General features: G+C 37.1%; 1 protein-coding gene across 2 annotated transcripts; it reads left to right on the plus strand.

The window, feature by feature from the left end:
* Positions 1–1152: 1152 nt before the first annotated feature.
* Positions 1153–25268, plus strand: socs6b (suppressor of cytokine signaling 6b). 2 transcript variants are annotated; one of them, XM_077229642.1, is made up of 2 exons: positions 1153–1298; positions 22601–25268. In XM_077229642.1, the coding sequence occupies exon 2, from the start codon at positions 22718–22720 to the stop codon at positions 24308–24310; it is 1593 nt and encodes a 530-aa protein (XP_077085757.1). In that variant the 5' UTR covers positions 1153–1298; positions 22601–22717; the 3' UTR covers positions 24311–25268. The 2 variants fall into 2 exon arrangements, with proteins under 2 accessions (XP_077085757.1, XP_077085752.1); XM_077229637.1 differs by lacking the exon at positions 1153–1298 and adding an exon at positions 12754–13091.
* The last annotated feature ends 1977 nt before the right edge of the window (positions 25269–27245 follow it).

Here is a 27245-nt window from a genome sequence, read left to right on the forward strand (position 1 = left end):
AGTGTGGCAGAAGCTGGAGCTAGCACGGGATAAGGAAGTGTCTGTACTCAAGACACAGAGGATGGCACTCCAATCAGAGAACTGATTCTGCACACACATGCTGCAAATACAAAAACACAATGGGATTGTTCCTGGAGTTTTTATCTACATATTTTTTTTCACATTGACAATCTAAGTCTCCCAAGTGTCAACTCCAGCAAACACATGCCTATATATCCACAAGGTATGTTGTGGACCTTTGAACGTGGGCAGTAAGTGTGAAGCTACACAGGTTTCACATGCTCATTGTGTTCTTGGATTAGATCCAAGGTCTAAAAACAGTGTGACTTTATATTTTTTATTTGCACCCAACAGACTATTGGCTGGATGTATATAAACTGTAATGAAAAATCTTTGTGGTTCATATTGCGGTCAAAATGAAGAATGATCAGTATGCCACCAAACATGAGCATACCATGTTTTTTCCTAATAATGTGGCCTAATAATGTTCATTGCCATGAATTGAAGAAATATGATTTATCCTAAACATTTATTAGACTGAGAAAGATCCTTAACTAAATTATATTCATGATTACAGTCTAGATCAGGGGGTTTCAAAGGAAAGAAAATTTGAGAGAATTTCTTTTTAACAAAATTTAGGACTGGCAAATTTACGATGTTAACTTAAAATATTAATTACACATGTGTAATGCAGTACTTTCTTTATTTGAAACATTTGATAGGCATGTTAATTAAATTAATTAATATTTAACCCTTAAATGCATGAATGTTTCGCCAATTATTATTGCATATTCGGGTCTTTATAGTGACCCGGATCTAGGCCCTATCTAACACGGAAGGATCTCTACCTGTCGCGATAATATAAAACTCTCCTGATATTAGAGTAACAATTACAAAAGAATAAAATAAAGCATATTTTGTTACATTTTGCAGCTTGGAAGGGTTCAGTTTGAGCAATGTTTTATACCATCACTATCCTCGTCAGAGTTCATACCGCTGTAGCCTACATTCAGGATCTTGCTCATATTTGCAATCTCAAACATATAAACTATCTTTTTCAACCTCTTCAAAATCAATTATTTTGATCGCTAAAAGCTTCTTCGTTTAAGGTGTCATGCTGACATCATGCTGACAATCATAAACAAAAGCACGTGGTGTCACAGGCGGTGTCTTTAGAGTGCACCTGTAAATACGACAATAATGGACGACACTCGTCTCATCGTGGAGGTTGAGAAGCATAAAGTTATTTACAAAGGAAAAGGCATGGGATGAAGTTACAGTGACTCTTGGAGCCAATGGTAAGTCATTTAAAAGTGTTTTGACAACCCTTCCCTGGCCCACGAGCGAACAACTCGAAACTCAATATAGAAAGATAAACAGAATAGACAGATTAGTAGGCTATAGACATCTATGATGTGCATGATTTTGTTGAATTTGTGACTTTTTTACCGAGAATTTGCGCAGTTTGTTATTACAGACATTTATGTATTATCTTTAAGATGTTTGTAATACATGTGTATCAGATTTTTCAACAATCTATTTCGTTAAGTTTTCTCTTTTGCAGGACACTTGGAGATGAGTAGGCCTAATAAATATGCAGATGATAATATATAATAGTAATAATTAAGGTATGAATTAGGCTACCTAACAATATTTATTTATTTAAAAAAATATATACAAAATCTGTACTTATAGTTGAACACAACCTCAAAAGCCTGTGGGCCTACTACACAATTCGTGGTTCAGCTGCGCGCGACAAACGCTGCCAGTGTGAAAGCAAAACGGGCGTGTGCTGCTCCCGCTCACCATGCGCACTGCTGACGCGCTGCCTCCGCTCTGCTAACGCGTGCAGTGTGAAACCAACTTGCTCCGGGGCAGTTATGTTCCAGGTAAGAGTTTGCAAACCGAACTTGGACCAATCAGCTGTGTATACGGAGCCCCCAGTGGTGGTGGAAAAAAATTAGGATGGGAGAATTTATTTTAAAAATCTTTTGCGTTCCCTCGCAAAACTTTTGCGGTCCCTCGCAAAGATATTTGCGTTCCCACTTCCCACGAAAATGTTTTGCGTTCCCTCGCAAAGTTATTTCGCAAACGTTTTGCGTTCCCTCGCAAAGATATTTGCGTTCACACGCAAAACCTGTTGTGAGCTCGGACAGACACTTCCTGTTTAATGTCCAGCTGGCAGTGCTTCAGAGCTCCGTACGTTAAATGGAGCGTTTTATAGTGTTTGAACTTGGACTCAAATATAAAGAAATGCGGTCAGTGCTTAACTCAAGGAACTTCCCGGATCAATATTCTTGAGCTAAACGTTGTTAAAACATAAACGACACCTATTTACCCATAAACGACAACTAGCTACAACCCAATTTTCCTCAAAACGAGCTTTGGATCTTTATGTGCAGGCGGCTGAGAGACAAGTCAAGGGACCATCTGCAAAGTGCAATATAACACAAAAAACGACTACAGCATCAACTCATATTCAAAAATACAAAAATATATTTTATATATTTTATATTTATATTTTATAGAGTGGGCATCTGCTGACAACCTACCGAACAGGCTACCAAAACTGTTTATTGCATAAAATGTAATTTCAATGGTTTCATGCTCTCAACAGCAGCCAATAAATCACAGCGGAAAACACATCGTGGGTTTCACAAACCACATTAATCCAGGCCTGGGTCAAATTTTCTGTTACCTTGTGTAATTTTGTTTATAGTTTTCAAAGATGAGGACGTCACGCAACCTGCCCCTTGCTGCCCATCATATAGCCTTTAGATTTGATGGGCATTTTCCTATCTTAACTATGCATGATTATAGTTGCATTTTATTATTCATATTTAGCGTTGGATTTTCCCTGCTACCCACAGTCCTTTCAGAACAAACCTGTGACCCACCAGTCGAGAGCCAGTGGTCCGAGATGACCACAGCATTGGATAGTGAGGATGTCTATTTGTGACCAATCCATTCTTGATATCCACAGCCTGCTCATTGTAAGCCAGTTTCTAGAAATGCCTCACACATTCATATGAATTCCTCAGAAGCCACTCTGTTGAGTGGACGTATATGATGTGTATGCGGTCGACAATAAGTACCTTCACATAAGAGCTTGCAGAGGCCGTGTGCGAGCTCACCACCACAGCAGATTTAATGAGTATTATTCTAACATACTTACAGCAGGAACTTGGTGATGAGGGTGCTTTTCTTTGCATTGCTGGTTTGTATAATAATAATGGAATATTTTTAGCAGTGCTTATATACATAAATATCCAGCTCCTAACCCACAGAAGTGTCATATCTGGTTCCAGATGTTTTCATTATATACATGTAAGTGTATTTCTGAAAATAAGACATTGTGCATGGGCTTGCATGGGACAGAATTTCAGGAAAACTGTTGTAACTTGATCTGAGAAACGATATGATTCCAAAATGTTGGTTGCAGATGTGGATGCCCTTTCTGATGGGTGGAAAGCGTGGGTCATTTTGATTACATATAGTTTTTATACACAGAGAGGGAATTATTCTGAAAATCTTTCAAACTGAGGCCACACCATTTGCTGATATGCTGAAATACTATTCACCATAGATGTTTGTGTTTTTTTTTTCTTTTCACCCACACACTCATCTAATGCCAAGCCTCCCGTTTCTCACCACCCTAAATCTTTTGCGTTTCCCCCTCCCGGGTTGTGATATTGGCTGTGTTCTAAGATGTATTTGTCAAGATCCCACACACACTGAGTTTGTGCCAGTGTGGTGGTTGGGCAAGTTTTCCCTATGTTCACACAGCAGTTAGTAAAGCAAAGAGCTTTCTGCCCACTCCCTGTACCCCCACTGTATGTCCTCGAAGAACCTGAGGAAAATTTTCCGCCATGGCTAAAATAGACATGCTAACGTTTGGCATGAGCCCTTGGTGCCCTCCTGTCGCTGACCTGAGCACACAACCGAGCCTATATTTTGATCTTAATATTTATGAATTTCATTAAATTGTATATTTTGCTTCATTAGGAGCACACACCATCTCTTGAAATCACGACAGAGGGTTCGTTTTTGTCAGCTTGCGTGAAGCCAACCGAAAGAGAGTGGTTTGTTTGGGTTGGATGCCTCAATGGGTAATTTTGATGAGAATGTCCTGAATTAATTCAGGCACTGATTATATGTTGCTTTATTCATCAATATTCTTGCATTTATCAGCAATACAAACATTGAAGATCTGCTGCTTTAAATGAATTAAATCTCAACTTTGTGTCTTGTGACTCTGACTTTACAATGTGACTTCAGCCTAAATCTCAAAATGATGACTTTATATCTCATGTGACTTTATATCTCACAATTATGACTTTATATCTCATAGTATGACTTTGTCTCACAATTGTGACTTTATATCAATGTGACTATATATGTCACAATTACTAATTCATATCTCACTTATCTTATTTTATATCTCATAATTGAGACTTTATATCATATAATTATGACTTTATATCTCACAATTATGACTTTATATATCACTTTATATCTCACAATTGTGACTTTATATCTCACATTTCTGAATTTTAATCTAACAATTGTGACTTTATATCTCACAATTGTAACTTTATATCCAACAACATGAGTATATATTTCTCACAATTACTAATTTACATATTATAACTGTGACTTTATAACGCACAATGTAATATTACATCTCACAATTCTGCATTTTAATGAACAATTATGACTTTATATCTCATTTAATTATGGCTTTATCACAATTGTGACTTTATCTCATATAGTAATTATGGCTTTTGATCTTTTTATTAATTATGACTGTATATCTCATAAATTATGATGTATACATCACAATTATGAATTTATATCCACAATGTGACTTTCTTTCTCATTTTAAACTTATCATAATAACTTTTTTTCTTTTACTCTGAGGCAGAAACAGACATCCACAATATCCTATAGGAAACTATCCTAAAGTCAAACTGCTTATAAAATCACTGGCACACAGGTCTCTCGTGTATTGAATTAGTGAGGTCCTAAACCACTGGCAAACATTATAGATTTTGTATGCAAGGAAGCATTTCAAACCACGCTATCAATTATTCCACACCAGAAGATTTACTAACCATTTCAGAAAACAAACTTTTTCCTGTGGATGTGTTGCTCTGTCTTCAAATATATGCCCTGTGACTGAATGCTGACTGTGCAGTAGGCTACTTACATAAGTGCACTGTGCAGTGTGTAGCCTACACATGCGATGACATGATTTCATCCAAGTCGTGGTGTTTATATGGGTGCTGGGGTTTCTTTCGCCAAGGGTAAACAGCGAGAGGTGCTGCTTATAGAATTGGACTGCTTAATGATACGGTCAGGAGACGCGCTAATCCTCACTCTCCACGTCATCTCTGACCTTTTTTCTGTTTGGAGGAGGTATTTGATTTCACCTTTTTTCTCTCATGTTCACACATAAACCATTGTGGACAGTGGGTGAGTTGTTTTGATTTGATGGAGGTGAAGCAGTCAAGGCATCACAGCAAGGCACACAACCAACAGGAACGCCAGTAAAAAAAAAAAAAGTTTTAAAACATTATTGTATCTTCTGATCTGTTCCTCTTAGAGTTTAAGACAACATACTAAGGGCATCATTCCAGTCCAGTCGTCATATTTTAATTGATGTAAATTCATGCTTTATGCATTCCCAGTTAATATAAAACTTGAGAGTGTTTATTTTGTATTAAGTTGAGTATAATTAGGTCAAGATATACCTGAATAGAAATAATTCAATAAAATTCTGATTTATATGTAAAGTGCTTCTCACAAGTAATACAGGCTACTATTTTTATGCATTTTTTATGTTTTTTGGACATAAGATTTGGACATGTTTGTGTGATTCAGATCAGTTTTTGGTCTCCAGTGCTTGTTTCATCTAACATTAACTTGTTCACGCTACATTTGAAAACATGACGAAATATATGTTATATACAAGCACAAACTACCTGTTTGACTAATCTATTAATTTTTTATTATTATTTTTATAATGTGGCCACCAAAAATTGAGCAAAACTCCTGATGGTCTGTCAGCATTCATCATATGGACACATTAGCATTGCCATTGTTGCTTCCCAACCGCTGTTTAAAAGCAACACTGCCCTCTACTGGACTCTTTGACTTCATTTCCTCCTGTTGTCATTGCAATTTTCATTTCAATTAGCCTTAAGCACAAAAATCCTATTGTTCAACAGATGTGATTATTCATTATCACAAGGAAACCCACTGGGTGGTTTGGTACTATTCCATCTCAGTCCCTCAAGTATATTTTATAAGCCGACCGTGACTGCACTACAGAAATGTTCAAACTTACATCATTTAGAAGAAACCTTGCAACGGATATCTATTGCATAGTGTTTCATATTATAAAGCCAAAGAGAACAGTCATAACCCGTTCTGCATTCACTCATGCTTGTTCCACAAAGGAATGTAATGAAAGTGCTCAATTTGTCAGGTCTACCTATGCTTGACGAAACATTATGTTCTTTTTTTTTTTGGCCTGTTTTCAACCTTTAAATTTAGTCTCATCAAAGTCTTGGATAACAAGGGAACCCTTTATAAGGGGACACTGGGGGCACAGTCAAAGCTGGTCTGTGTGGAAGAAGCCAAATTTCGTTTCGCTTCAGGGAAGTTTGGCACAATATATACTGCTTTCTTCCTGATAATCAAAGAAAGAGCAAATGCAGCAGAACTGTGAGTATAGACCACAGGGAACCAGTGGGGTTAAACTAAGCAGAAAGAAAATAAACCCCATTTCAACAGACTGGACGCCTATGGCCTCATAGACCCACTGTGGCACCTCAGATGTGCAGGTGAGCTATTCGTTCAGCTCCAAAATATATTCATTGTGGGTGCTGATGATATTTTTGCATACCTTTTGATGCAAATGCATTTCCTAAATTTTCCAACAAGAAAACATATTGATTTAAGTCTAAAATGTCTCCCCTTTTCTCACAAGCATAGATGCAGTGTCTCTGTTCTTATTTGTGCTAGTTTGCTTAGTCCACTATATCATATTAGGTAAATCAATTCTAGGCCAGCTATTGAAGATATAAAAAATCTTGAGGTTTGCATACACAAACAGCCCATTAAATACAGCCAAAATAATCACACATGACTTGTGATTATTTACTCACTTGATTTTTGCATTCGTGGATGGCAATGCACCAGTGTGCCTATTAAACCCAGGGGGTAAATGTCTGGCAGGAATTGACACGTTTTCCTGTCTGTAACCACCTGAACTAATGGCAGTTCTACCAGAAAGTCTCCGGAGATAGAATGATGTAACAAAGCATTAAGTTATTGACGGCCCGTCAAGCAATTATTTATAAAGTTCTTTGGCGTAGGCCCCGTCCATAGTTCATAATCCGAGGGTAGCGGATCTGCATTTCCTGCCTGAAGACGAAGGCAGGGGCGCAGCCGACCTAGATGTGAAGGTAATAAGGGACTTAGTAACTGAGTCTTCCTGCATGGCAGAACTTATGCTAAAGCTTTCATTTTCAGCAGTTGTGACCCAAGCACACTTCCTCTGCATGTCCTCTGCATTGTGAGTAGATGTTAAATGTGCAATTAATATCTTAATTTGCTTTCGACATGGATATGTACGTTGATGTTACCTTAATTGAATTATTTATTAATGAATCCTTTGTTTATTAATTATTCATAGATCTTAAACAAAGATCATTTCATTCAAGAAGCAGCATAAAAATATTCTTTAGAGACATAGCAATAGACAAGCTGTTCAGTGGCATATTTCATTTGAACATTGCGTGGACACTGTAATGGGTGTTAAACAATATTTATATTTTTAATATTATGTATACACTTTTTTTAAAGTAAATATCTATATAGTAATATCCACTATGATTATATATTTAATTTAATAATTTAATTTAATTTGCTAATTTAATTTAATTTGCTATGATACAATCTTAGACATTTGAGGGACTGATTTCTTGTAAGCCTATGTTCTGTTTATTCATTTCAGAAACATTGCACTATTACTATTAACTTTTTACAAAGCAATCATCAAAAACATTGTAATGATCAATGCCTCATGTAATGACAGGCTCCATATATATAATTATTTAATGTTTATTTTTCAAAACTTTAAAGAATAATAAAAAAAAATCCTTTATTCAAACATTTCCCCGACCTGCCCCTATCGACCACACATCGACATGTATATCGTGACAGAAAACCTGATTTCATTATATAAAAATGAATTAAAGTTTGTCAAACAAGTTTATCATTGTGACATTACAGTAAAGTTATGTCTGAAAGATACTGATGTGTGATATTTATAGAACATTTCGTTCAGTCTGCATTAGCACAAACTTAGCAGATTCTTTGCATAAAACTGTGCAGTTTGCAAAAGCGCTTCGGTCTCACAGCAGTGCATAACAGCTACGCAGCTTAAATATTTAATTCCTCCACGGAGATCCTATCATACCTCTTGATGGCAGCATCCCCCTTTCCCTAGATATTTTAATATCACAAACAGACAGGCCCCAGGGTAACAGTGCCAGTCAGGAGGAAACGGATACACAAGGGGGGCAAAACAACAAACAAACCCTGGAACCGGTACAGGAAGCTATATGAAAATGAAGCTTGTCCATTCCTGCTGATGTTAGTTACTTTCAACTGTAGCCTAAAGTGTTGTGTTGGTATGAATAAAATAAGTAGAGGTACAGCTGTAGGAAGCGATTGAGATACCGGTGTCTGGTGCAGATAATGAGGGGTACCAGAGAAATCTTAATTTCAGCATTATTTTCACTTGCAGAAAAAGTGGAAAATGAGAAATCAAGCAAAGCTAGCAATGGAGAGACATATCAAACAGTGAGCTCGAGTATAAATTTAATGCTTCGTCACATTTCAGGGACATGTCTGGGTGAGAGATCGAAATGTGTTCTGCTTCTTACAGGCTAGATGCTGTTAAAATAGCTGTTAAACCAACCAAGACCACTTTGCATTTGTTTACAATTTTGTTCTGCTTTTTTGCTTGTAAAGCCTTATTTTCATTAATTTTGTATTTATTTTTAGTAGATGATGTTTAATCAAATGACAATAGCTGCGGCACAAGTGCTCTCAGTCCTATTATTTGAGCTTCAGCTTTTTAACTTACAATGGAAAAGCACTTGAAGAGAACCAATAGACCAAACAGGCTATTTGGTTACCAAAATATCCTCTAAAGTAGTCAGTTTATTGTTATTAAACAATCAAAACTCTGTGGAATTTTACAGGAAAATCATTTATTTTGCAGTAGGCCTATATTTTTACAAGCACTGGTTTCTTTTATGATTCATCGTTGTTATTTTCCGCAAGCAATCCATAAGTATTTCTGTCTCCAAAAGATGCAAAGTCAAGTCACATTTATTTATTTAGCACATTACAATACATATGGATCCAAATCAGCTTACAGTCATAAAACAATAAACAGAATTAATGTTGCAAAGTTCTTCAATTATGAAACAAATGCAATTTCAGCTATAAAAAGACAATAGTGTCATTATTCAGCTCAACTCAATTTAGTTGATTCAATGTAGTTCAAATACAGTGTCAGTGTTGCAAAGTTCATTTTATAGTGAACTCAATTCAAATATAAAGCAGCTCCACAGAAGATAATAGTGTCATTATTCAGCACTGAAGTCAGTTCAGTGTTGATTCAGTAAAGGAATCTAATATTTCAGCACCTCTCAAACTGGAGTCAATGCTCTTTTCCTCCGATGTTAATGTCCTGTGCTAACGTGTGCCGCTTGAGCTGTAAAGGAGACTCGGGTCAGCTCTCCCCGTTGAAGAACGAAATAAAGCCTTATGTCGACAATCAGCCCTGATTTGCGATCCATCATTCACATCACTCCATCACACAGGGAGAGAACAGCCTGTTGGGTGAGTCATCACACGTACCCTCACACTGGGCTCCATCGCCCCCAATCAAACTCATTGTCCTGCTGCTCACCAGCCCTCTGCGTGCTCCTGCTAAAGGATGGTCCGTCATGACTGCTTAATATGACCTTCGACCCTCGCGAGCATGTCAATCACTCTTGCTCATGTTTTCCATCTGGCCTCGCCGCCAATCGAGGCATGAAAACATGTCAGATGACATTGAGTCTGAGGCAGTTAATGCTATCAGGGGAAAGTAATGCGAGCTGTCGTGGCGGTATTTGTCACGTCACTGTTCAAAACTACTGGAGAGATTCGTTTGACATACAGACGCCGCGTATCTCTAATTCTGAATGGCTAAACTGTTTGTTTACAGATAACATCACTTCATTTAATTAGTGAAAACTAACCTTTATTGAGTGGAGGATCAAAATACAGTTTTTGACATTTGTATTCAAACAAAATTTGGGGGCTTTGGGAAATGTGGGAAAAAATTTCAATACCCTGTCAAATGGCATCATCCGTAATTCTGTACCAACAAGGCAGGGATTTATTGCATAAATAATAATACTAAATAAAAATGTTTTAAAACAATGTTCTGAGTAGTTTTCTCTAAAATGCATTACAGTAAGAGCAGAACCCATTGCGATGTCTGTGAGAGAGGTGTTTGTTTAACCCTTATCACTGAAGGTAATTATCCCTCTGCAGAGTATCTGTCTCCTTGCTGTAGCTTTCAGTACACCTGACCGCAACAGCCCACAGCTCTGTCAGTTAAACAGGGCAGAAAAAACAACACAGAGAAAGAGTATGACATCAATTAGCCTGGCCTTGGCATGCATAGGCGCCCTCTTTAAAATATTACTGACACTAATTAGACCACACTTTAATCATCTAAAAGTCTGATGTGCAAACGCACAGCAATTTTTTTCTTTCTGTGAGCAGCAGTTAAAAAGACTGGTTTGCTTTTCCTGGGTGTCTTAAAAGAAGTATCAGTAGCTTCATATATACAAATGATCAAAAATTACCTTTAGGTTTGATAGATTAAATCTGTTCCCAATAAAAGTAACCCTGAGAATATCTATATTTCGTTGTTTAAAATTGTACAATAAACAAATAACAGCTATCCAATTATGATCACAATAATGTCACAAAAGATGTATCTCGTTAAGTCTTTTTTGTTAAATAAAATGTTAGAATTCTTAGTTTTTTACAGAAGCAGTTGTAGTGATTATTATAAATGATTCATCCATGTAGGCTACGTCATTATTTAAAAAAAAACAATATGCCCTCGTAATCTTTAATCAAAAACGTTAACCTTCTCTCCCCTTTAAAACGGCATCTGTTCTCTTCATGACATGTCTCGGCGGAGGGTGGGACTATCCTCCATAACAGCAAACTAGCATTCGGATCTACGTCCATTCAGTTAGAAACACCGAACTTCCCTAAATCTAATCCCACCCTACATTTTTCTCATGCAGAAGCCGTTTCACTCTTATAGCCTATATATATAGCTATATAGCTTACATCACAATAGGGAATAAAGACAATCACAACTTCTGTTTCATGCCGACTTTAAATAGCTGAAAAATAATTGAATCCCTGTAATGATGAAAGCATTTACCAGTTGCCTTCTTTCATAATCAAGACAAAACATTGCAGGGGACTATAGGGCTATTTGTCACACTTTATAGCCTACACCAGTGAAAAATTTGGAATGTTTTTATTTTTGTTTATATATGAACAGTCTTGAAATCTCAAATAGAGAAAAAAAGATTACCACCATTATCCATCCATCCATCCATGTTCCTAGTGTTATTCCCGCTCATTTGCAGGGTCCGCTTCAACACACACACATTTGATTTGGTAATACAACCACTGCACTGAGAGTGCTGGGACACATTCACACTCACACACAATTTGGCGTTATTGTTATCACCCAGGAAAAAAAATACTTTTCATTTAAAAGGGCTATATGTCAGCATTTTCATTTATTAGCCTAAACGCTTTTTTTTTGGCAATGTGTGAATAGCTTTTAAAGAAACTTAAAAAATGACACTTCCCCCGACTTCCAATAGGTTGTCTTAACTTGTCTATGGAAGCATGTAGACTGATTTTTATGTGAAGGATTCAGGACATTTTTGATGGGAAAATCAAAAGGATGTGATGTTTACATGCTCTCCCGAGCATGCATTCAATGATTCCATTCAATGATAGGCCTAGATGAACTGAATGCTTATGCAATGTAAAGATGTAAAGTGTTTTTTATTTATTTATTTATTTTTCACATTTTTTAGCTGAAACCATAAAATGCAAGTCAACGGCTACTGTCACTTTAAGAGTCAAATAAACATAGGCTACAGGCTAAACAAAATTAATACCGATGGCTCCTGTCCTGATGACATAGCCTATATGAGGTCTTATGAAGCTAAACGATCGGACTGTGCTAAAAACGGAACATTATTTGCAACATTATTATTGCGCTAGAACGTTGTTATGGTTACCACGGTGTCAATCATCTCAGTTTCGGGAGTGAGTGTTCCATACACATGGAACGATAATGTGGATAATATTATAAAATGCAGTTGCCAGTCACTCCTGAAACTTTAAAGTGTGTAGGCTACTCTTAAGAGTAACTTGTAAAGCATGTTGTAAACTAAAGGTTGTTATTAAAGTGCCTTTTCATAGAGGTTCAAACAGTAAAACAATTATTCACCAAAAAAGCAAAATGTAACATTACAAAAATATGATTGTGTTATTTAAATAATATTTATGTGGTTTCTTGTGCTCAACAAGTAGACTTGTGTTCCGACGAGCATCAAAGATCTCCTCCCCTCTTTTACATTCACTCCCATGATGCAACAGCAAACAAAGAGGGCAGACGAAAGAGACATTACATGGAGAAACGGCAGCTAGCTAGAGAAAAGTTTCAAACGCCGAAAATAGGCGCACTTCAAAAAGTCCACAGCGTAAGGTGTTACTTAATCGCGAAACGCGGTCATATACTGCCCATTATTAATCGTCTCTGTGAAAATTGAGTTCGTTTTGGGGCTTTTTTTGTAAGTGCAGGTATCAGCTATCCGTGAAGTAATAATGTCTCTTAATGTGATTTCATAACTCTCCGGACACTGATATGACCACTCCTGTTAGTTGACAGTGTATTCAAGGAACATCAGGTAATGTATAGTTAATATATATATATGTGTGTAAGTTAAATATTGATGGCTAGTGTTGTAGCATTAGATAGAAGTGATGTTTATTATACAGGGCCTGTACAGGTTAGCCTGAGTGCTAACTGCTCTTAAAGCGTTAGCTCGCTCATATTTATGAATTCAAGAAGTGTTTTCATTTGAACTTTGAAATGTATAACTTGTTAACAGGATGAGAAATTCCTATTATAGATCTATTATCAGCTGATTAATCACTTTGTTCACTTTACATACTAGATTTTAATCCCTGTCAGACAGACATCAATCAGACATAAATACTTAACCTACTGTAAAATAATGTCAGTATTTTGTGAACGTCAGCCTTCCTTGAAAACAAAACATTTGCCTAGATTAAAAGCGCTGTTTGGTGTGCAATATGGTTTTAGTTATGTTGAGTTAATCTGGTGAATGTCTACTAAATCTGTGCTCATCTATTAAATAAAAAGCTCTTAAAGTCAACATTAATTAAAAACCCTTGTAACGTCTTTACATGCATGCTACTTCCATGTTGTAGATGATATGAAATACTTTCATGAAGTTGACATGTCCTTCTGTGCTGTACTCCATCTAAATCTGTTGTGCAGTATTTAGATTCCATTCATAATTATGTGTGCAGTTGCTATTAGAAAGAGACTGGTAAACGTGTTGAACAAATTTTTATTAAATTTTGCTGATATTTCCATTTCAGCTTAACCGTTACCTCTACTTTATTACAGAGTCTACCAATTTAGACTATGAATACCAGCCAACATCAACATTCATAAAAGTAATTTCATGCATACAGCTGATACTTTTTTTTTTCTTTTAAAAAGGAATATCTGAACAACAGATAATGTTGAAACTAGAACTGTATCTACTTTTTTTTTCTATCAACACAATTGCATAGAATATACCTGTCTGAGTGCCATTAACACATTTTTTTCCAAAGTTTGTGTGCCTGTCACTCAAAAAGTATTAAAAATATCTCAATATGATTTTAGATGCCGGTTATTAACAAACTTTTCTTCTGAAGCTCTATGGTTCAATCCCATAGATAAGGGGATCTCAATGTGGCTCAATGTTCAATTTGTTGATTTTTTTTTTTCATTTTCATTGGTCGAAAATCAAATGTGGTTCTTCAGCTGATTCTTTTTGCATTTAATGGGGAATGTTGTAAATAATAAATAATGTTGAAACTAGAAATTTAGCGGTGTTTGTAAAAAAGCATTTAAGTTCGGGACAAAGGAAATAAGCGGCGTAAAATCCCATTTTCAGTGTGACGGCCACCAATCGATTTAAATAGTACATTGTGTTACATTTGTCATCTAATGAGATGCAATATATGTTGTTAGTCGGATCTATGTATTTATTCACGTAAAAATTCTCTTTGTTACACGCGTGTACTTTAATTGTAAAGTGTTAGAACTTTTGCCAAGCGTGTCAGAGGTTCTGGGTTCTAATCCACACTATAGAAGTATAGTTTTTTCCCCCTCATCAAAACCGATTGTTTATCAGTGGTTGTGTATCAAGCAGGGACACGTCTGTGTGCATTATGTTTTATATCGAACAAAACATCGTCTCTATCAGAGGTGGAAAGAGTAATAAAATATTCTACTCAAGTAAAAGTACTACTACTTCAATGAAATTTTACTTAAGTACAAGTAAAATTACCGGTCTAAAAATCAAGTAAAACTCAAGTAAAAGTAAAAAGTAGCTCATTTAAAATTTACTCAAGTAAAAGTTACTGAGTTACTTTTTTAACAGTGGGGGGTGGGTGAACAGTGGGTGGGGTGGGGGTCTCTCCCGTGTAGGGTTGTAATGTTATGAGATTTTTACAGTATTAAATTATGGTTATTATTAGGGCTGGAAGATTTTGGCTAAAATCGTAATCGCGATTAATCGAACAAGTTACCTCGATTACAATTATTGAACGATTATTCAAAAAAAATTATTTCTCATGTGTCACTGGCAAGGCTTATACTGTAAATATGTTCACGGTTATTTTTTTTTAATGAGAGAATGCATAATCCTATCTTTGTGATTCTAAAATAAGGAAACGCACAGATAGCTTTTAATGCTTACTTATTAAATATTTCAAACAATTGAATCAAACAAAGCATACAATGCTTGAAATAAAAACGTCTTATAAAAAAGTGATTAAGTTTTAATGCAAAAAGAAAGTTTCCTAAAAATGTAGAAAATAGTTCTTTTTGTAAACAAAATAAATTATTGTAAATATTTCCATCTTAAAAGTAAAATATAACTTGTATAAAACTAAAAAAACTAATCCTTTTCATATTGCGTAGCATTTGTAAATGCTTGTGTTATCGAAACCTGCTTTGTGGAGTGGAGGTACGTGTTGCTGGGCGTTTGTCAGTCTCTCTCTTTTTTCGCGTGTTTCTTTGGTACAAGCGGCTCCTGTTGCTGAGTTGACTCAGTGTTTGAGTTCCCTTTCACACAGAGATTCCGGAAAATACACGGATAAAGTGGCCCGGGATTTGACCCGGGTTCGTTTGACTTTAGTTCATTCACACTGCCAGTGATTTTCCGGAATCAAGAGAGTGCGTTCACACAGACACACACAACCCGCAAAGACACGTGACATGTCCCAGCGGCGTCTATAGTTTGCTCATGAGCTGCGATTTCTCTCGAGAAACCACGCTTATGCATTTTTTTTCTCTGATTCGATCATAAACTAGCGCATTACGAACCGTTTCACGCTGGCGAACGATCCCGGCTTAGCGCCATCATTACGACACGGCATTCATTACGGCTTTTGTTCACACAGCGCCTGTTCCGGGACTGAACACGGCAATGTTACTATGTCCCCAACCTGGCATCAATCCCGGGTCGTGTTTGCGTTCACACAGAAGGTGTTTGTTCTGGCAATTTCCCGGGATCAACGCGAAAGGGGCTCATGTTGCTTCAATGTCGCAGACTGGACGGGGCGGAGTTACGTGACTACACACGCGGTAATATGTTTTAAGGGGAAAGTACATTAACACACAGTGGGCGGAAATATTAATAGGATTAAAAAACCGAAATAACCGACATGGTAAAATTACGTCGGTTATAGGCTCTGAATTTCGGTTTCGATTATTTTTCGATTAATCATCCAGCCCTACTTATTATCATCAGTTAAAATAAAGAAAACAGTTTTTTGGGGGTTGAACAAATGCTTTTATTATAGCAAACTTGAAACCATTTGTTTGTTTTGTTTATTAAAATTTCAATAGAACATATCTAATCAATTAAATTCAAAAATTGATAATGAATTAGATTAACAACTCATTTTTAACATTAATAATTTATTAAATTTTTTAAGAATAATATAGTCCTATGAAATGTATTTTATTCATAAAATGAATGTTTCTTTTTATGATTTACTCCAAATATATTATCAAAAACGGTGTCAATCAAATGAAAATTTAAACTTGAGTCCTTTTATTTTTTGGGGAACAGCAGCAAAATACAGATTTACTAAATTAAACCATGGACAAAAAATATGTCTTAATTAATGTTTAAATAAATTGTTGTTCATGTATTCATCTGATCATGTATTCAAATTGTTTGTGAGACGCTGAAAATACCACGCGTACTTGAGTGTGTAGTAGACAAAGTGGAGCAGCTCATTCACACCGATTCACAGAAACGCAGAACAAGCAGGTTATATATCTACATAGCAGTATTTTTGCGCTTAAATATTCACAGACCATGTCGCGCTTGGAATTATTGCACAGTTCTACTTTCCATGTATTCATCCATCCATCATTTTGCGTGTTTTACGTAACATATTCTGCGTTATGTAAATTCTATTTTCATGACTGGATTCCGGGATTCCCTCTGCATCATGTAAATCATTCGGCCTTACGTTATAATCGGGACATACCTTTATCTGCAGGAGGGATGGTGTCCTATGTATCCTCCTTTTGCAGCCACTTTGTGTCCACATTTTTTGCATATTGGGATATCTATCCTCAAGGACAACCACACTTTTTTCTACATCCAAAGTATTTCCATACTGGCCATAATTCGCTTCATAAAAATTCGAGGGCACTTTGCTTTCAGCTTCAGCTGGGTCTGCGTCACCTTTTTGCATGTTTGTTCTCCGTTCCTTCAATCTATGCAGTAGTTTCCGGAGTGTGAATTTTTTTTTTCTCCCTTGTATTATTTTTTACTCAGTAACGGATATGATTTCAAATGTACTGAAGTACAATACTTCAAACAAAACGTACGTAAGTAAAAGTAAAATTACAGATTTTAAAAACTACTTAAAAAAGTAGAAGTACAGAAAAAAACGACTCAATTACGTAACGCGAGTAAATGTAATTCGTTACTTTCCACCTCTGGTCTCTATGTAACGAAAAGAATAGAGTGTCTCTCCGTAACGGATTGAAGGATTGCGTCCAAGAAAAGACTGCGCGAGCCACAACAGAACACTGTATCCGCGCCACTGATAGCAGCGGCAATGAGCACTTTGGTCACTTGATTTAAAAAACAACACATTTCAGATTGCCTCTTATTTAACAAACGAACGAAATGAATGCTCTGCTAGTTAACTGGAGAGGTTTTATTTATTTGTATTGTTACATTCTTGCCGCGAGATCGACCTTGGCAAAAGTGGTGGGGACATGTCCCACCTGCAATTACGCCTATGTGTTCCAGGATATGTGTGTGTGTGTGTGTGTGTGTATATATATATATATATATATATATATATTTCTGTGGTTAGTCATGGGTCGTGTATGGCATTAAAAAAATTAAAAATGGCATTAAAAAGGCATTAAAGGTTCAGTGTGTGATTTTTAGCGACATCTAGCGGTTCGGCTGCGAGTTGCACTGAGGGCTTAGCCCACTGCTCACCCCTCCCTTTCGAAGAACCTACGGTGTCTAACATGGGACAAACATATCGTCGTCTGAGACAGCAGAGAATAGCCTAGCCAGAGTAAGCCAAGAGTGTGTAACATTGTCACTGTTTCTGTACCACAGTCCATTATACACCAAGTTCAAGTTCCTTTATTTATATAGCACATTTAAACAGCCGCTTAGACAGACCAAAGTGCTTTACTGAACACACAAATAAGAAAAGTAAAAACAGCAAAACAACCCATAGAACACATAAAAAGCAGCAAAGCTACGAGTAGCCTTATCAGAGACTCATTTGTAAAATAGTAAAATAATTAAAAATAGAGATCAATCTAAAGAGAATAGGTAGGTTTTTACCAAAGGCTTAAAGATAGAAAGGTTGGGGGCCGTTCGGATCTCTAGGGGCAGGGTGTTCCACAGACGAGGCCCTGCCACTGCAAAAGCACGCTCCCCTCTACGCTTAAGTCTGACACGAGGGACTACCAGCAGAGCCTGGTCGTGAGACCTTAGGCTTCTGGACGGAATATACGGATGAATAAGTTCGGAAAGATAGACTTGAGCTAAGTTATGTAAAGATTTGAAAACAAATAGGAGGATTTTAAAATCTATTCTCTGCCGGACTGGCAGCCAGTGTAATGATTTAAGAATTGGAGAGATATGATCATATTTGTGACAGTTATCATATAAGTCCAGCCGCAGCATTTTGGACCAACTAAATACGGACAATTTGAGAAACTGATATCCCACAATAAAGTGAATTGCAGTAGTCTAGCCTACACGTGATGAATGCATGAACCGCCATTTCCAAAGTTATCGGAGTAAGAAAGCCTTTAACTTTAGATAGTAAACGAAGTTGGTAGAAGCCGGAGCTGATGACAGCTGAGATGTTCACCAAACCATGGATAAAGTTTACAAAGCCATAGTCAGGTGAGGATCAAGGGTCTTAATATATAATATAATAATAGTAATCAGCTGATTGTCTCACAAACGTAACCAGCACATTTCCCCCAACATAGCAAACCCATAATACAGTGAGGGAGAAGAACCACATAAACTATGCAACTATATATTTTTTCTAACAGGGTAGTAAAAGTTTAGCTGGCTAATATGAGCTGTTACTGTGGCTGAGCTGATTAAAGCGTAAAGCCTTGTTTAAACTCGACACGTCCTCATGAGCCCAAAGGTGCGCGCGGCAAAAATGGCATGATTGTAAGAGCGCTCGCCTCCGCATCCCCTAGACACTATTTACTACACACAATAGGCTTTTTTTCTCTGATTTTGATACTCTTCGCGATCGACTTAAAATGCTTCCAAGATTGACTTGTCAACCGCATTCGACGGGTTGGCGATTCCGGTAACGTTGTTTTACGGTCAATGACAAGAGTACTAATCAGCTGTCTCACGAACGTAACCAGCACATTTATCCCCACATAGTAGGGCTGTAACGATACACCAAACCCACGATTCGATTCGTATCACGATTTTTGACCCACGATTCGATTCGTATCGCGATTCTATCACGGGGGCGGGGCTTGAGGGGGCGGGGCTTGTGGTGAAAAAAAGAGATTTTGAGAGAAGAAAAAAAATACCGGTATTTTTATTAAATAACATTAGGAAAAACCTGTATAATCTAAACACCAAAGAACAATAATAACTATGCAAATTATTATACTATACGGCAGTGTAGGCTGCTGCTTTTGGGCTGTGTTCTGTACTCCAACTAAATTGATTTCGGGATGGTGCCGTAATATGCATCTGCATGTTGGACGTGTTGCCGGTCAATTGAGGATTAATTTAATGCACTTTCTGAGAATTTATATTTCAAGTTTTGGCTGCAAATTTCACGTCCATAATGCTGAAATTGCCAAATTTTAAATAATTTATCCTCAACTAGTTTTGTGGTGTAGGTCTACGTAGGCTATTTTATAATGTTAACTTCAAATAATACTAATAGTAATTTAAAGATGTGGTAGTTCTCATGGGCCTGAGGGGAGGGGAGGGGAGGGGAGGGGAGGGGGGGAGGGGGGGGGGGGCATCTAACCCTTTAGATGATTCTCATGGGGGGGATTTTTTTTGTTTGAGGGGAGAAAGGGGGGGCATTTTTTCCAAACAAAATTATTACATTTATCTTGCCTAAATGTTTGCGCTCATTGCATTTTTACAATGGGGTAATAGCCTATTGTTGTTAAGAATTTACACATCACAAGGAAGCTTGATTTAAATTGTTTAATTAAATTGAAAAAAGTAGCACAAATAAATACAATAGAATAAAGATACAAATAAAGACAATTAAAGAGAAAAGTTTTTGAATAGGTCTAACACTAGTATTTATATACAGATACTGAATAAAGTAATCAAATGGAAAATAACACTGGGTAGTATTTTAGTCCTGAATAAATTAAATACATAGGCTATTAATCCTGATTCCTTTAACTTAAAGCTATCTTTTGTTGTTTTGACAACAAAATTAATGACAGACACATATGGCTGCCGTCACTTTAAGAGCTAGTGCACGGATCCTGTGTTCATTATACTGGCATGCGTTTTATGTTTATTAAAGACAAAACCGACTATAGCCTATTTAGAGTATAGCCTACTCACAAAGACGAAATTGACAATTTTGCGTGTTAAAGCAATATAATCCGCGAAAAATAGTTACTAGCCAGCTGTTTTTGAGGCGGATTTTCTATGAATGTGCGCATAGAAAATAATCTCAGAGAGCGCGCGAGCACTGATTAGTTTAAAATCGCTTGAATGTTTAAACTGGTAAGACTTAAAAAGACTTCAGTCACGATGCACTGCTGGCCCGATTGTGCAAGTGAATATTCCGTCATGTCCCGACCTTACAGTCTATGGTCCCGACTCCAAAACGCGAGTGTGTATTATCGCCGCAGCGCTTGATGCCTGCCTTGCACAAAACATTATGAGAAGAGATAGAAGACGCGCGGCACCGCTGAACACTCACGCTGTTTGTGAAATTGCGTCTGGAAGATAGTTGTTAAAAGAATGATTTTATTTTATTATCTGTGTGGATTACGATTGCGAGAATTTCCCACATTATAAATGGGAGACCTGCGGGAATGATTAGAATTATGCGCAATACCCGCGCCGAAATTCGAGCCCTGGTTCTGGACAGGAAGGATAACTCTGGGAGTTGGAAGGGGTGTGATCGCGATTCTGCCTTCTCACATCGCGATACAGGATCGTGGACCTGAGTATCGCGATTTCGATTTTATATCGCGTATCGTTACAGCCCTACCACATAGCAAAGCCATAACACAGCGAGGGAGAAGAACTAAGTTACATGAAACAATCCAACTACATATTTTACACCACTGACAAGGGAAAAGTCACTACTCACAGTGTTTATGGCTAGCTTCTAGCTTTCTGCTGCTTCTCTTTCAAGGTAGTGATGAAACGCGCTCTGTAGCGCTGTTTGTTCGCGTTCGGCTACGGTAGAAACATGACGTCACAATATGTCGACCTTCATAGAAGGGGGTGCCCGCGGTTATGTAGATATAAATGTCTCATTCTAAGGTAATAAAAAACATTACGGTTTATTAAGTAAGTTCTTTATACACCACTGAAAACATAGTTATGGAGGTCATATTGCATTTCTGTTAATAGATACTCAAAATTTTTACACATTGCACCTTTAAAAAGGCATTAAATTTAATTTGAAGATACCTGCAGAAACCCTGTTTTTAGTACAGGACCTCTGGTTTAATTGACAAGGAACGACCTATAAGTTAGTAATATATTTGATCTATTGTTTAGATAATTACTCAACTATTTAAATAAGTAATTTATTTTAAAGTGAGAATACACTATCGTTCAGAAGTTTGAGGTTTGTAAGATTTTGTAAAGTCTCTTATTCTCACAAAGGCTGCATTTATTTGACCAAAGTAAAGTAAAAAGTTTTTAAAATTTTTTAAATATAATTTATTAATATGATGGCAAAGCTGAATTTTCAGCAACCTTTATTCCTCAGTCCTCAGTGTCACATCACATGATCCTTCAGAAATCTTTCTAATATGCTGATTTGGTGCTCAAGAAACATCAATTATATTTGTATTATTATTAGTGTTGAAAACAGTTAAATGCTGCTTAATATATTTCTAGAAACTTTTGTAAAAAATAAAATAAAAAATTGTAACGATACAATTTTTTTTTACTGTCACTATATTATTCAGTTGAATGCATAGCCTACTTGCTGAAAAAGTAGTTAAAAAACGAACTTACTTCAAACTTTTAAACAGTAGTGTAAATCTAACTTAACAATTGGACATAACCCAAAACAAAGACGAATATGTTACCATTTAGACCAACCATTGATTGTAGTCTAATATTCATTTATTTATGCGTCAATTATTACATATTAATTTATTAGACAGTTGACAAAATATTTGTGCTTTTTTTTTGTCACCGTGTAGGACCTCTCAAGATGAGCTAGTCTAGGCAAAAAGGTGTATAAAATGGTGAAAACCTTGAACAATTGTATTGATTTTATAGTCTCATTGTGAAAGTAACATGAGTTGCGATCATCTTTTTAACCTAAATATAATGAATGTTTATGTAAGATTTCTCTGTTTTTCAGTCTATATTAATTTATTTTTCAATCCTCTCTGTAGGTATGGCAGTTGTGGGCCTTATGTGATCAGCTATGTGTAAGTGTTCACAATCATCTCCCTCATCCCAAGAACACCACGCGTAACCCCCCTCCAAATCATTAAGGGGGATCTTTCAGCATGAAGAAGATCAGTCTGAAAACAATAAGAAAGTCACTGAACATTAAAGGCAAAGATGAGAACGAATATGCCGTATCGCAGCCAGACCTGGCAGCCAGTTTCTCTGCTGAAGACTCTCTGTTTGGAGGATGCTACAGCAAAGATTTTGTCAGCAACGACCTGGATAACGAGGACGAAAAAAGATCTAAAGTCCGATCTAAGAGCGAGGGTCTCATGGGCACCTTGAAAAGAAGACTATCGGCAAAACAGAAACCAAAGGTCAAGAGTGGTTCTCCATCTGTATGCTCTATAGATGACGATACCTTCTCCTCCTCTTCGGCACCCATTACTCTAAGTGACATAAAATCCCAGCGTTCCTCCCGCTCCACATCCGTCCATAGTCATCATTACAGTCCCACCCCGTGGCCTCTCAGACCAGTGAACTCAGAGGAGATGTGTGTCAAAATGGATGTTAAGGCATTAATGAACTCCTCAGATCCAAGTCCGGCTTTCAACAGTGTGCACCAAGACATCCTAAACCTCCAGAGAGAGTTTGAAGAATCTAGCAATTCGTTGAAAATCACCAGACGTGTGCCAGACCACCATTCTGGTGCTCAGAATGCTGATTTGCACCTTGAAATGGATGAACATGTGCCTGTAGTCATTGGTATTGCAGCTCAGGATTATATTCAGTACACAATGCCTTTAGATGATGTACTCTATCCTGACGACGAAGGTTCGCACTCTTTTTGCTTAGATGGCCCCACACCCATGGATGTTGTTCCGCAGTCAGAAGGATCTCTTCATGTAGATGAGGAGCCTATTGTCCAGGACCTCCTGTCACCAGACATCTTCATGGAGTCGTCATCGGTGAACCAGCTCTTTTTAAACACTGCAAATGTCTTACTGCAGGGCTCCAGACTCGAAGCTCCTCTTTCCCCCATGCTACCTCCATTGCCCGATAGTTATCTCCAGAGAAGTTTCTCTCGGTTTGGTGGTACTCATGCTCAGGTTGCAGAGAGAGTCATGCAACATCTCAACTTTGACCCCAACTCGGCTCCAGGGGTGCAGCGGGTCTATGATGCTGTGCAGAACAGCGGCCCCATGGTGGTTACTAGTCTCACAGCTGAACTGAAGAAGCTAGCCAAGCAGGGTTGGTATTGGGGTCCCATCACCAGATGGGAGGCAGAAGAAAAGCTGACAAATCTTCAAGACGGTTCTTTTTTAGTCCGCGACAGCTCCGACGATCGATATCTCCTAAGCTTGAGCTTTCGCTCACAGGGTAAGACGCTCCACACACGGATTGAGCACTCGAACGGCAGTTTCAGCTTCTATGAGCAGCCTGACATTGAAGGCCACGTATCAATTGTAGATCTCATTGATAATTCAATCAAGGATTCGGAGAATGGAGCGTTCTGCTACTCCAGATCCCGCTTACCGGGTTCCGCCACCTACCCTGTTAGACTGACCAATCCCGTTTCAAGGTTTATGCAAGTGCGTTCAATGCAGTACTTGTGCCGTTTTGTTATTCGCCAGTACACGCGGATAGATCTGATCCAGAAATTGCCTTTACCGAACAAAATGAAAGATTACCTGCAGGAAAAGCACTACTAAATGCAGTAAATCCTGACTTGGTTGCTACTTGCACTTTTTGGATAACACACCGAAGCAGGTTTCGCAAACATTTCAAGAGTTTTGTTACCATTCAATTACACGTTTTGTTGAAAGAAAAAATGTTTGTCGGTCTGGTAGAGTAGATAATTCAATGGTTTGTGAAGATGCGCAGTGCCAGAATGTTGTTAGAGTGTTTGGATCTCAATGTCGGAGCATTTTTCGCATGTTCTCTTAGTACTGTAGCATGTGATTTTGTTACAGTCAAAGACAATCCAGTATTTTTCTGCATATCCCACACTATGAAATATCAGCACACAACTCCAAGCTCCAGCTTATTGTAGGGCATTTAAAGATTCTTGGCAACAATGCACAGAGGTATAGATGCCTTAATAATGGCCGCATGTTTGTGAATGCATAGACTACATTCCTCCTCGCCCCTTTTTTGAACACACAACTTTTGTTGTACTAGCCATTGTTGTGTCATGACCTTATTCAAAGGGAAAATGTACTATACAGTATGCCAAATGATATCCTCTCACCCTACATATCTTACCCTTCTGTGGAGTTACTCTAATAAGCTATATTAGCTGCTCATATTTGTCAGATCATATTGTCACACCTTGTTTTGTTTTGCATTTTTTAGCACATGTGATGCCAAGGTTAGGTGCCTGGCTGAAATTCGTCTTTGCTGTAGCTTATTGATTTTGGACTGTATGATTTGTTCTTTATAACAGTCATCTTTTAACAGGCATGCAGTTACGTTATAAACGCATCTGGTCCATTGTTTAAGTGTTCATTAGAATAACTTGTCATTGTTTGAAAACAGAAGGGTTTCCTGTTATGGACTATGTTAATGGTACAGTTTAAAATCATCTCTTTTTGGGAACATAATTTGCTTACTGATATGTTGTAACTTGAACTTGTTCTCCAGTTCAAAATAAAAGTTTTATATGGTTAAGCTATGTCAATTCCTTCTAATGTAAAACTACTTGATCTGTAATTTAAAATCTCATTTATGGTTGTAAAATCATTCTAACAGAAGCAGAGAGGGGCTAATGCTATGATTGTATATATATATATATATATGTGTGTGTGTGTGTGTGTGTGTGTGTCCGAGTGTGTTTATGACTGGTTTTACATTTATTAACGTAAATTTTCTTGGTTCCCAACACTTATTCCCACTGTCAATTTTGCTTTCACCTCTTTTCGTTAATGAATTGCACAAATAGTGTCGAATATTTGTGCCATTGTTGATGAGTTTCTTGACTTGCATATAATCCTTGTTTTAATAGTCGCTATATACATTTCATTTTTATAATGTCTAATAATACTTAAGTTATTTATTAGGAACAAGTCTTTCTTTCTGATTTTCTTAAAACATGTTGTCTTTGATTCATAGATTTTTATTGTTTCATTGATCATCATTCTTAAAGTGTGTGACATGACTATCTTTAGAAAGTCAGCGATGAACATTTGACTTATTTGGTGCACTAGAACAGAATTAAATGTGGTGGGTTTAGATTGATGGTTAGTTGTGCTCCATTGAGATGCTGCAGTGCTGGTATTTCACTGTTTTTGTTCGTGAATTAATGGTATTTTGTAAAAGTGGGCAGCGTGTGGGCTTTAATACTGGTTGCCAGAGAGGCTTTGCACTGTTTTCTCCATCCAGCACATTCTTACTTCATTTATATTAATACTATTACCAAGCAATTTGAGCCAGAATAATTCAACTTTATGTTTTTGTTAGTAACTGCTGAGTAAGTGAAAGACCTCACAGGGCCAACAACTCCCTTACAACAGCTTTTGGCTGAATCAGAACGTGCTTTTTGCAAACACAGTGTCACATTCCATCAGAAAGATATGTTGAACACAGAGAAGCAGTTTTCTTCAAACTCCAGAGACAATTTAAGTAAAATGTTTTGTTTTAGTTGGACAAACCATCTAATTGTCATATTTTTGACCTCAACATAGTAATGAAAAAGTTTAATTTGATGCTGCTGTAGGAGAATCCCAGTGTCAGTCCGTCACCATATGGTGTAATGTAGAAGCAACGTTTTGCTAATGCCAGCTTTTCTTGTAAACCGTAAGACAGCCGTTTTGATGGTACATTTCACTGCCTTTAAAAGACCTGTGGTGGGCGAAGAAAATCTTACTCCTGTAAAAGTACTTCTTTTTAACTTTACTTGAGTAAAAGTACAAAAGTACTTAGTTTTTAGTGTACTTAAGTTTTAAAACTTCATCCTTTTCGGGCTTATTTGGTTGCCCTATATAGGTGAAATCAGCATTGCATTGACATGCTTTTATTTTAGAACCACATAAAAAAAAAGAAGGAAAAAAAACGCACCACATAAAATTATTTAGTAAATACCTATTTACAACTCAACTCTATTAACTATTAAATAATAAAATATAGAGAATTGACTAAAATCAGCTTGCTTCCATTTAGTGGGATTACACTGCACCTGAATTTAAAATGTAACACTTCTGGTCTTCATTGATGCAAAGTCATCAATTACTTCATCATATGATAGCAGTATGATAGTAGAAGTGAGGTGTTGCAGAAGGAACTGTATTGAAAATGTATTTTTAATGAGTGGGGCAGTAATGAAAAATGTCGAGAGTGCATCACAGGCGGATTTCCTCATCTCACACAAAACTAGACACTCTGCTCTCAAATATTAGACTAATCAGATACACATAGGCTATATGAAGAATACTTCCACGATTGACCATTGAAATATAGGATCCATCTTTGTAAGCTGTGACCTAAATATAATTTTTATTTAGGCCTGCAATAATAAATCTTAAAATTCGCCATTAGTAACTAACTCTTTGTGCCATCAGTTGGGAATGCACTCAAGCTCTGAGGATCTACCCTTCAGTCAGACTTGTGAATCGTGAACTGGTGACTCACTCTGATCAGATCTCTGTATTT

Source organism: Siphateles boraxobius, unplaced genomic scaffold, assembly GCF_051911475.1.
Source record: "Siphateles boraxobius isolate OS27281-9 unplaced genomic scaffold, OSU_SipBor_1 1, whole genome shotgun sequence".
Classification (NCBI taxonomy): Eukaryota; Metazoa; Chordata; class Actinopteri; order Cypriniformes; family Leuciscidae; genus Siphateles; species Siphateles boraxobius.